Source organism: Gordionus sp. m RMFG-2023, chromosome 5, assembly GCF_954871325.1.
Source record: "Gordionus sp. m RMFG-2023 chromosome 5, tfGorSpeb1-WG-v2, whole genome shotgun sequence".
Classification (NCBI taxonomy): Eukaryota; Metazoa; Nematomorpha; class Gordioida; order Chordodea; family Parachordodidae; genus Gordionus; species Gordionus sp. m RMFG-2023.
The window spans coordinates 11,239,392-11,252,272 of NC_088779.1; the positions used below are offsets into that span (position 1 = coordinate 11,239,392).

A 12,881-nucleotide genomic window follows, 5' to 3' on the forward strand; every position below is an offset into this window, starting at 1 on the left:
ATATAATTAGTTAAAAATATCAGACTCAATTTTTCTCTTCATTCTTTTAAACAATACTTTGACGCTGCTTCACCAATCATTGGTATCTTTCTCTCCTTTAGTATTTTTTTATACAACTTGATGAATATACTCAATCGCTTGTTTTTGGCTCCAGTAATCACTTTCCAATTTATACACACCAATCACATTCTCATCTTATACCTATATAATAATACATCGTTCTAAATTTCTTTGCCATATTCACATTTTAAAGGTTCTTAGTTAGCTTTTATTTATAATAGCATTCAATAATCAAAAGCTGTTAAAAACATTCAATTCCTTTTCCATACTTAAAAAGAATATTGTTTTCTGTTTTTGATAACTTATACAATCTCTAATTTTAGCTCTACTAGTTATTTTCTCTTAGTATCAAATTTATTGGACATCTCGCTATATATGGGGTACTTTGTTTTGACAATCATTTTTTAAGGTATTCCTGGCCACAATATAAATGATAGTTGTCCGATTATTTTTATTTTTATATAAAGTCTTTTTCTTATAGATGCTCTGATTACCAGAGCTCTATATTGATGGCTTAACCACATCTAATCGCGAGGAACAAAAACTTACTATAAAGTGGAGGGGGTGGGTAGGGGTAATTAAAATATTTTTTTAGAATTATTCTATGAGTTATTTATGAATATCAGGTTTCAGATTAAAAGACTAATGACTATAAAATATTGACAATTTCTAATACACAAACTCAAATATCTATTTCTTTGTAAATATAAATTTTTAAATTTAAAAGAAAACAAGTTGGAAATATAAATTAATGCACAAAAATGTTTCCAAGAAACTGCATGTATATATGCTTACAATGTATTCATGGGAAAAATATGGTGTATTGAAAAATGGAGACAAAGTAATTAAGAAGCGTATGATATAAAATTTAATCTTCTTTGAAATTGAGATAATTTTTCAATGATTTCATCAGTATTTGGTGTAAACTCCATATCTATATTAAGTGGTTCTACCAATTCAATTATTTTCAGAGGTAGTACTCACTCCCTCCCTTGCGTACACGGTCTGACTCTAGTTTACCCTCAAACACTGTTTCTTTATAAGTCAAAGTGCCTGTTTAGTTATATTATATATATAGCCTATTTACTATCCTTAGCCTTTTAGTTCGTGTTATTTTCTTATATTTTATATATTTTTTAATTTAAATATAATCAAAATAAAGAATGATATAAGATATGCATACCAGCTAGTAACCATACAGTCCCTGATCCTCTAAAAATCCATTCGTATTATAAGTTTAAGTAAATAGTTCACCTAGCTTTGATGTCCAACCTATTTGCACTAATAAATATGCTAATCAATTTTTAAAAAAAATCTATTTGATATAGTCATAACATAAGCCTAAACGATTTTCAATAATTGATATTTTTAAATTTCTAGTTCATAATCATGCTACCCACCCCCATTTATGGTTTTATTTACAGCTACATTTATTTCATTATAGTCAAATTTTCTTCATTTGTAATAATTTATAATTCCTTCTATGATGATTTAACGAAAATATATCTTTCTGTCTGGCTAACCAATAAACAGGGCCATTGGCATAATTAATGAAGGAAAGCAGGAAATTTTCTTGACAAGTTTTTAAAGTTCAGTAAATATAATTGGATGTAGAATCTTATCGGAAACGCAAATGGGAATACTTATCATCCTTTTTTAGGGCTCACAAAAATCCAAAGATCCTCACTAAGACAGGCCCCTCCTTCAAGATGCGACAGAAAGCAGTAATGGTCTCTTGTTCCGATTTTTTATAATTGGAAACCATAGCACTAGCTGTTTTGAGAATAGAAGGTAGAAAGCATAATTAAGATATGGCCAGAACTATCATAGAGATAAGCGCGACGTATGTATATTTTCTTAAAGAGACGATTGTTGTAAGGAACAAAGATTACCTGAAATTTACGGCTGAAAAATAAATGCTAACGAAGTCATTCAGTACATAATTATTTATAGGTCTGCAAAATATATTCTCTGCAAGTTGTCTAGCCGAGCTGCTAATAAATTTTATGAAAGAGAGCAACAATATAATTTCCAGCTTTAATACATTTTCAAAACTAAGGCCTTGCCCTTAAAAATATTTTGAAAGATCAGTGTGGCTCCTGGCTAGGCCTGCTGGCCGAGTCTTTGAATCGGGATTCCCTGATCTCTTATCTAGATAATGAGAATAGCGATGGCCTATGATACGTCTATCCCACAAATTTAAAATATGAGAGATAGTCAGGTAGCATATAAAGCTAACCTATGCGTTTTTTCGAGATGCCCAACGTAGCATAAGTATTTCAGCATCAAATTCTTCCTACAAAAGGACAAGAAAGAATTAGAAAATGGTTGAAGAGAGAGAGCCAAGCCCGGTCTCGATAACAAAGAAAGATGTGACATCGGAAAAATATGTTAGATTTTATAGGCATATTAAAATGTTAGTTCGTACAATTTTTTCCCAGATGACAAAAATATTGACCAAGATTAACATACTGACCAACATTGCTGATCAGATAATAGACATGGCATGAAACTTAGATTTTGAAGCAAATCTATAATTCTTTATAAATGGTCACAGGATGATAACATGTCACTAGTTATTATAGAATTAGTTGCCCCTTCATTGTCGACAGAGTCAAACATAGGCTCAAGTCTTGATCTATATATCATGATGAGAATAATAATAAACGGATTATCTACTAAGAAATTTATAGGCATAAACATTCTTAATAAGATGCATCAGAAATATAATATAAGGGGCTTCTGATGCATTCCAGGCGGTCACTGCTATTTGCTCAGCTCATACTCGACTTTCTCAGAAGTTCAAGGAGAACGGAAGTATATCATTACAATTAAGAATTTGGCCATTGATATTGTTATAGTACTTGAAACTTCACCATAATTTGTGCTTATACCCCCCCCCCTCTTTAAGAGAAAAGTAAATTAAAATTAAAGTAACTTGACAAAAAAGGAAATTGAAATCAAATAGCGAATAAATGAAAATCACAATTAGCAATGCAAAGAAAAACTAAATCCTTTGCCTCCTTAGTCACCTCTCTATATCTGAAAGAGACAGTGTTAAATCCCTGATCCCCTTCGATTTCTATAACGTGCGCCATTATTCTTCCATCCATGGCAAAAATGTATATAAGAATATGGCCACATAAGGTTTCCTCTAAAAGATTCGCAAGTGATAAAAATTATTGGTAGCGAACTTCAATAATATATAAAGGCAGCCACAAATATATAACTGTCGATCAAATGATAACGGTATTAGACGAAAGAAGTAACTATATGATATGCCTACTTATATTTATAATATCAAAAGCTAATGAAAGCCTAGAGTAATAAACGATTTCAGTTTAATGTCAAAGTACTTTATAAAGAATCAATTTAATCTAGAAACTACATCAGATTCCTAAAATATCTACTCTTACCTAGACATGACATATTTCCGCCCTCTTTAAAAATTTCATCCACTAATTTTTCTAAAAATTTACTTCCTACCTTTTCAAAATTCTACACCCGCTATATTTTACCCCCCCCCCTCCCCCCACATCTCTAACAAATTAGCAAATAAATAAATCCAAGTCAAACTAACCCCCCCCCCCCCACCCCTCCTCCCCTGCATCCCTTATCTAAATTTCACTAAAATATTGATAATGCTTTCACAAATATCTACCATAATTTAATTTCATTGACGATCTTGCATCATGCCTCTATCCCACGGTAGAAGCCTCTGATCGGGTATACCCAGGTATTCAAAAAAGAATTCTAAACAAGGTTTACCTGTAAACTAGATTTAAAATCAACCTTCTACAGTTTCAAATTTCACAAATTAGTCAGGGACTTATTTGGAGTAAAATGTATTGAAAGAAAGTACAAATACAATGTATTACCAATATGAGCAAGTTTTTCTTCGTATAACCTCCAATCTTTAGTCCAAAATAAATATAACAAAGGAAAAGATTTCCTTATACGTTGTCAATGTTTGCAACAATCGGAAGATAAAAGACCTAAAAAAAATATTTAAAATGAGAAGTTGGGAGGTTTGTCACAAAAGAAAATATAACATATTTAGGGATAACTCTTAACTTTAGATAAAAAATGATAAATGCGTACAACGAAAACTATAAAAGATTAATTTCATGAGTAGAAATACTACAGCTACATATAGAATTAGGCATCAGAAAAATTTACTTTCGTCAAGTACTAAGCACAATAAATTATTGTAGGTACAGGATAATTTGGATAACCAGATTTTCTACCACATATTTTCCCACTAAGAACAGAACAAGGCTAGCAGAATTATATATCTAAGCCGAGTGTTTATCAATTTTACAATGATCCTAAAACCACAATGATAAAAAATATTTAATGTACATAAATTCAATGGGAAGAGCATGAACTCTTTGGACAAACTCCTTAAGAACTATTATGGAAAACAGACGAGGATCCTTCATATAAGAAGAGATACGAGCTAGATATATATACATACCTGTAGACTACATAACATAGTAACAAATGTCAAAGGAAATTGGTAAAAGATGGATTTCCCCACATGCATGATCAAGAATGATCCGTTTTCAGATATAACATCATTCACGATTGTAAATTGCGTTATATTCATCAATAAACAATCATAGTAATTTGTAATGTAAGTGTTCATTCGTGAAGATTTAAAGGAGACCTTATAAATTATTTCCTATGAAAATTTATGGCGACGATGCCTAGCTATTTGCCCAACGTTTTCATGAAAATTTTTTTTTAGTCAAGCAGTTAAATTAAATCATAAATTCTGATGAATATGATGACATGGTCACGATATAACTCTCTAAATGTTACAATAAAATCACTCAATACCATTATAAATGACGGGGGAGACTTTGGTTACACTTATACTATAATGGGGTTATCAAGACAGATAAATAAATATCTAATTTGATCCTTCAGGTAATACAGGAATCAAAACCGAACCGTAAAACCGGTATTAATCATTGTCATTTATCAAATAGGTTTGAATGTTTTGAAGATTATCATCAATCAATTTCGGGTCCATTAGTATTGGTCATTTAGAATAAATGTTTATAATATAGTTAATAAATATTGTTAATATCTATATTTATAAATTAGTGTGCAATAATAATAAATTACATGTTATTTGCTTTAAAGTATGAGATTTAATGATAAAATTTAAAAATGTGCTTCCTTACATATTTTAGGTGTGTGAAAAACAATCGGACTAAATAGCAGCAACTGTCCTTTTAGAAAGATGAGCCTACATATTCTTTTGTCACATCCTAAGGTACAAAATAAGCCATATTCACTATTACCTTTGATCTTTAAATCCTTTTCATGGCCTCTTCAAACGTGGCAAACTTAACTCATTAAATTATACCAAATATATTAGATTTACATTATATTTTATTTATTCATCATATGAAATGTGGTTGAATTATAAAAAAAAATATATAAAAAATTAAATAAAAAACGATAAAAATTTTACAAAAATTTATACATCTTTTTTTAAATTTTATCACTAATATACTCTTAATAAAAACTAACCCTTTAATTGTTTGGTATAATTTTTCATATGAATAAAATTCTATTTAGTAAAAAAAATAACTAATCAATCATAACAAATTTATATAGCGTTGATATTAAGAATTGGCAGTATTCGCATTACAGATTTAGCGAATGAATGAAAGATAGGTCTATTCTAAAAAACAATATAGTTGTATATATAATATTTAGGTTTTCGGGATTGATGTGACGTTTGAATTGAAGAACTGACAATTTACAATATAGGTAGCCTTTGTCCCCTCGTCATATTGCAAATGTATATTACTGACGACTTTCATTCTCTTTGGGTTTAGTGCCTATAAATGTATTTATTTAATTTTAAAGATAATATATTTAAAATGTATTAGATAAATGTTTTATTGATTTAAATATATATGTATGTATATAATATATGTTATTTTTACATTTCTAAAACCAGCTGTTCCACAATAATGGATAGGAAACGATATTTTGACTTCTTGTTGCTGATTGATTCTCTCGGTGCAATTAGGATCATCTAAATGAACTTTCCCACTAAAGAGACCCCCAGTAAATATCAGCCATATATCAAAATTGTCTTGGTTGCAGTTAGCTTGTAAACCTATGAATGAAACAAAATTACAAAATATAAATAAATTTTTTGAATTATAAATTAAAATTTTTTTTTTATAGTTTCAGACTCAGGTGTATAATTAAATTATTATTCAATTATTTTAAAATCAGCCAATAAAAATTGCATAGAGGAGATAGGAATAAATGGCCAAAGTGGTTGACTGGCCACCTATTCTAACTTCTTATCTATTGGATTATTAGATGAAAATTTTACCAAACCCTAATGTTTATTCATTAGATTGATAAGCGGGTTAAAAAATATTTATAAAGCAATGGGCGGGAGATGGGTGGGTGAATTTTAAAACATTTTCCAAAAGAAATGAGCCACTTCTATTTATTAAAAATCATTTTTTTTTCATAATATTGCATATTTTATAAATTTAACTGAAATACATCAAATTAAACAAATAAAGACTCAAGGCAGCTATAAAATAATTTTAAAACATTGGGCAGGTGGGTTAGATAAGTTTTTTTTAAATAAATGGGTGGGCGGATAAGTATATTAAAAAATAAACCGAAAGTTTAACAATAAGTGGTCGAGCTTGTTAACTAAAACCCGGACCATTTAATAATAAGTGGCTATTGATTAAGTGGTCATAATAATCATAATATAAAATTTTACTCTTGTTTTATATATAATATGTGAAATATTTGTATATTTTCAATATTAATAAAGATTTACATATAATAAACATGATTAATTTAAGCCATGATCAGAACGAAGACAAATATCGTTCCGGGTTTAGGTTCGGTTTTCCGGTTCGATTAAGTTTATGAATAATGCTATATTAAAATAGGCCAGTCAACACAGGGTATATGGTCACAGATGTTTACTGGTCAAAAAATTACTCACTTGAAATGATCTTAAAAAACTATTAGAAGATAATTGAAATCCCCCTCCCTTGTAGTTGTGCTATTATTTTCAAAGACTTTAAATTAATTAATGAAAAGGTAAAAAGTATGTTATTATACTATAAGTTTACTATGACATTTTAAATATTTATATTTTTTTAGAACTTATTTTATATAAAGAAATATGAATTAGCCACCTTAAATCAGAATACTTAATTATTTTGCAAAATTTTATTTAAATGAACATATAATCATATTCAAGTTTCAAAATAAAAATCTTTTCACGGATTTTTTGTATAAAATTAATCTGATAATTCTAATATGTTATTATACACAATAAATTTAAAGAGAGAAGTTATATTTATAAAATAATGACTATAATTGAAAATTTTCAAAAATAAGTTTTAATTAAAAATAAGTATGAAACCTAAATTATTTTTCTAAAAATGTAGACCCCTCATTTAGATTTATGAAAAAAACAACCCAAATCCCCCCCCCCTTCCCCCCATCTCCTGGAAAAATTTTGGTTACGCATTTTTTTCTTATGCTTTTTTAAACATTGTTTACAGAAAAAAAATTAAAATTTTTATTTGGTAGGGGAGACCCAGGCTGATTGGAGCCAGAGGCACGTCATAATATTTTATTTCAAAATTTTAAATTGTAATGCATTTCTATTTATATTTTATGTATAGATTTTTCAGGATAAAACTGAGATGCTTAGATTATATATCAAAAATAAGCCTCCCTCTATCACACAAGGTATAGTTTTTACTATGATAGAACATAGTAATATTATTAATATTCTTCTATAATAAATGAATAGTAAAAGCACATTGGAGGGCATGTAGGAAAAATTATGTCTCGATTTTTGCCCGCTATCTATTTTTTGATATTTCTGGTTCAAATAACATGGTGTTATGTTATAGGAAAGGATACTAAGTCAACATGCCCAGGTTATTTCATACTTACCCCACCTTTTTACGGCCACAAAATTTAAATAATAAAAGATAAATTAATATTGAAAAAAAATTATTGTACATTAGGTAGAGGTTGATAAACAACCGTTTGAGTTATTTCATTCTAGTCAATGTTTCTAAATTTTAGAGACATTTTAATAAAATGATTTTCGATTGCCCTAGTCAAATCTAATGGGGATTTAATAGTAGTAATAATAGATAGGTAAGTTTTAACAACTAAAAATATATTTTACAAAATAAAAGAATTTCACTGATATGAAATAAAGATGCATTTTAATTTAAAAATATTGAATATTTGATTTCGCTTGTGAAATAATGAACTTTATTAAAATCTTAAAATAAATTTTGAATTTCTTCTATAAGTTTATTTAGACTTCTTAGTTCTGATTATGTAATATTTCAAATTTTTATGTTAATTTCTGTGGCAGACACCTGAGATTCTGATTGAGAAGTGTCATTCTAAAAATTATGAACATTGATATTACTATAATCAGTATTAATATTAGTTACAAAAATGTCTATATATGTGAATAACGTTAAATTTTATTGATAATTATAAAATTTAAAAAACGCGGGAAACTTAACATACGATCTAAAAAAAAAATTAAGCAAAAACAGAAAAACTTGAAAATGTATTATTTAAATTTAATAGTAATAAATCATTATACAATCAATATTTTGCAGCAACCGTTTAAATTTAAAAAAATGATTACAAGCCATTTATTAAATTAAAGTGTGATTTATTCAATAAACCCTGTAAAATTAATTACTTTCTTTCTTGATTCAATTATTATATCCATTATATCCAATTCTAGACAGTCACGGCACAATAACGTAACCCCCTCCCTTCTCTTGTAAAAAATATTGGCACCCCTCATCAAATAAATATTCATAACAATTTATAATTTAAGCAATTTTATTCAAAAATAGAAATAGTATTATCTATACGATCATTGACCAAATAGATTAAAATAAAGTTAACGAAAACCTCTATAGAAATGACACTGAAGCCCTATTTGAAGGTTTTCTATCACCCTCTCCCATTTTGAAAACAGCAGAGTTAGTTCTCCTAATTATGGTACAAATCAATTCTCAAGCTAGCTGAACATAGTAAGGATCCTAGAAAAAAACCACGAAATAAATCTCAGGAATAAATGTTTACAATATATAAAAAATAGGCACTGATGATTTTTTTGGGAACCAATAGTTTCACAAGAATATAAGCATGATTAACATATATAAGTATATTTATCGAATGTATTTATTTGGTGAATAAAACACTAATTTTCTAAAAAAAAAAGAAATTGATTTCATAAGGAAAAATAGGAATAATTTATAAAAAATGAAAATAAAGTTATGTTGATAAAATAAAAATCAGAACAATAAGAGCTTTGCTAAAATTTTTGGCAGAATTGGACTAAACATATTCGGTGGCTTTTTACCCTCCACTTAATTTGCCCTCAAAAAATTATAAAATAATGAACTATTAAATAAATTATAATCCATGTTTAAATGCATTGACCCAGAGTGGCTGCACTACGAGGGGTCTGGAACCAAAAATGTAACAAAATAAATTCTAAAGAGAAGTGTAAAAATGTAATAACTACGAGACTTTAATGTACCATGATAGTTGGTCATGGGAGGAAAATATGGGGGAGAGGGGGGGGGTTAGTATTATGATAATATATAATTATCATCAGATATCAAAATAATACAGATCCAGGCCTAAATGTGAACATAAAAAATAAAGATAGATGGTAGGCAAAAAAATATTTTATGCCTTACGAGTTTACGAGATATTGATCACATAGGTGGCAATGACATTCTGACCTGGCAGCACACTCTTGTATATAGATCTGTTGTAAATTTGATTCGATATATAAATACTTTTCTTTAACGATTTACTATATTCGAAAAGAATTTTATTCATATTTTCCGTCATACTTTTAAAAGAAGCTGTGTATTATAGAACACCTGGTTAAACAAGTTATAATAATTAATAACCATAACCCTTAAAATGTTTTTGGTTATATCTGAAGATAATAATATACGGTACAATTTAATTAGGCGTTTGGGGGAAAAGTTCAAGAGGGTTATTTTCCAAAGTGGACTGGAGGAATATTATGGAACCCAATTTTAAATGAAAAATGAGATAAGGGAATGATTTAATAAGTAAAGAGGAAGGAACTTATTATACCATATGACAAAGATATATAACAATTATTGGAAGAAACTTACGAGATAGAGTCAGTACAAACTTAAAGAGGGGAAGGATTGAAACACATGTGATGATGGAACGTCTATATGAAAGTTCCAGGTGAAACAAAAAAGGAACCTGGTAATAGGCGGTGGTCGATTTTGCGATCGCTTCTGACAGGATTTCAAGAATTGAGGGAAAAGGGGGTATAATAGAAGTATGGGATAATAAAGGATATGTATGATTTTAATAAAATAATAGTTAGCTTAAAATCTGTGATGAACAAATTTTTTGGGGTGAAATAGGTTTACATAATGGGAATGAGACGGTACTGTGTAACATTTTGTTTTTGGCATTTCTAAATTTGATAACCGATTTGTTGGGGTTGAGCGCTATGAGGTACAAATTAAGTTTATATCAGTTATATCATTTTTTGTGAAAGGGATAAAGTCAGAAGTAGAAGCATGCGAGAAATTAATGGAATAGATATGTGGTCATGGTCAAAATTAGTAGAATAAAATAGTTAACATATTTAAATCCGGAAGGAAGAACGATAAGACTGTTTAAGAGTAGAAGATTAGAAACTGGTTGGGTAGAAGGTATAAATATTTAAATTAGATATCATATTGAAGACTTGAGGCTGATTTGAGAGCCATATTTGCTTGGTAGCAAATGTCGCTAAAATTGAAAATATAAGGTTTGAAAAGGATGGTGAGATGTCGACTTTTCCCTGTTTGTCAGACATTTCGCTGACTAACAAGAAAGAGAAAATATTGAGTGTAGGTAGCAGAAATTCCAACACTTAGATGAATTATTGGAAGATCTAGGAAAATTCACAATAGGAACGAGAAAATATATAAAATAGTTATTAACTGGAATTGGAAAAGAGTTAATTAAGGTAGTTTAGAAACCTGAAAATCTGACAGTCCTATTAGCGTCCTGGAATTGGCAATAGAAGAGAGATCAATGAAAAATGGCGGAAATATAATAAGGAGAATTTAGTATTTCTAAGACTAGTTGAGAGAAAAAAATTCAGCATTGATAGGTTCTGATCATCTTAGCTGAATTATGATTAAAAAATTTCATGAAATAACTCTAATGGTCCTACCCTCAATTTTAATACCATATGGTATGTAAAAACCCTTTAGCACTTATGATGAAATAAAAGACCATCCTAAATTACATTTTCTATACTCAATTTTTAACTCTAGTTACTTTTTAACAGCTGATTTTGATGAATTTAACATCAATAATTAAATACTGAGCATAGAAAATGTAATTTTAAATTTACTTCTATCATTTACCATTGTAGTTTTTTAATCATCTATGACGACCTCTAAAACATTAAAATGGGGAAACGTTAAATCGCAAAAAATTGTCCATGATAAAATATCAGGAACCCAAATTATGCTGGGGCGGCAAACTTATAAGCGGATTATTTTATTTTACCATCTTAAAATATTAGCTTGCATTTATAAATTTATATGTTATATTAAAATTAAATTTATATAAATTAATTTATCAGATTATATTAACTCCATATTACTAGATTTTATATAGAAAATAGTGAATAAAAATAGAAACAACGATAAAAGATGATCTAAAATATAATTAATAATATCATTGCTAATTGCTAATAATAATAAATGAAATAATAATATTACGAATAAATATGTTAATCTTTAACCTTAAGCTAACCTGATTAAAAGTTGCACATAATATTTAATGAAAGGATAGATATTTTAAAGTAATTTATAATAAAAACAATGACACAATCGATTGTATGTATTAAAACATTCAATATATTTTTTTTCACCAATGCTTTATAGACCTATTGACCTAGCTTAAAGTAATGTTTTATTGAATGTTATTTTATACATAACTTTTTTTTAAAGTCAAGTATAAAAACATGGAAGTTATTATAAATGCTAAAAATTAAAGACTGAAGTTTTTGAATTTTATAATGTAAATTTATATTTTTGAATTGAAATCTAAAAAATAATTAATAGTTGTTAACTAACGGTAAATTACTATAATATAATGATTATTAATTATTATACTTTTAACTCTGACTTTTGTTTGAGAGTTTTTGATATCGAATTTCTCCTGAACATTTTGTTCTTTTTGGCTGTCGTGTCCATTAGATTTATGATAAACCGATTCTGATTTTATAATGGGATCCGAATCTAATTTCTTGTTACCATAAGATTGCCTATTTTTATTATCGGTATTAACTATCGAATTGCTTCTTATATCTATAATATTGCTGGGTTCTACATTTTTTAGACTTTGAATATTTTGCGTTTGAGATAATAAATTTAAAGAGTTATCTGATGGAAATGGTGGCAAATATTGCGAATGCGATGTACTATAAAAATCAGTTTGGACAGAATTAGGTGAAGGATTTGGAGCACTGTAACGATATCTTGTGTTAGGATAGGCATTAGAGATCCTTGGTGGATAAGAACTGAATCTATTATACGAAATACCAAGATTAAAAGGAGATTTAACATATTCATTATTATGAGTTTCGGGAGGCGATAATAACACTGTTGGGGGCGACTGTTTTTCCGACAACTCTATTTGAAAATCAGATGATAAAGGATAAGGATCTCTTAGGTTCATATTGTTGATAGGATTTA

At 28.3% G+C, this 12,881-nt stretch overlaps 1 protein-coding gene across 1 annotated transcript; it reads right to left on the reverse strand.

Annotated features, from left to right (window-relative positions):
• Positions 1–5,697: 5,697 nt before the first annotated feature.
• Positions 5,698–12,872, reverse strand: LOC135930057 (uncharacterized). The gene is made up of 3 exons (XM_065466839.1): positions 12,300–12,872; positions 6,027–6,202; positions 5,698–5,918 (listed from the first exon to the last, which is right to left on the reverse strand). Exons 1-3 carry the CDS (start codon positions 12,862–12,864, stop codon positions 5,790–5,792), a joined length of 870 nt encoding a protein of 289 aa, XP_065322911.1. The 5' UTR covers positions 12,865–12,872; the 3' UTR covers positions 5,698–5,789.
• Between the last annotated feature and the right edge of the window lie 9 nt (positions 12,873–12,881).

Coding starts and splice junctions, on each gene's coding strand:
- LOC135930057 (XM_065466839.1), bottom strand. CDS start 12,864: ATGAACCTAAGAGATCCTTATCCTTTATCATCTGATTTTCAAATAGAG. Junction 6,203..12,299: donor AACAAAAGTCAGAGTTAAAA/GTATAATAATTA, acceptor TTTCATTCATAG/GTTTACAAGCTAACTGCAAC. Junction 5,919..6,026: donor GAACAGCTGGTTTTAGAAAT/GTAAAAATAACA, acceptor ATACATTTATAG/GCACTAAACCCAAAGAGAAT.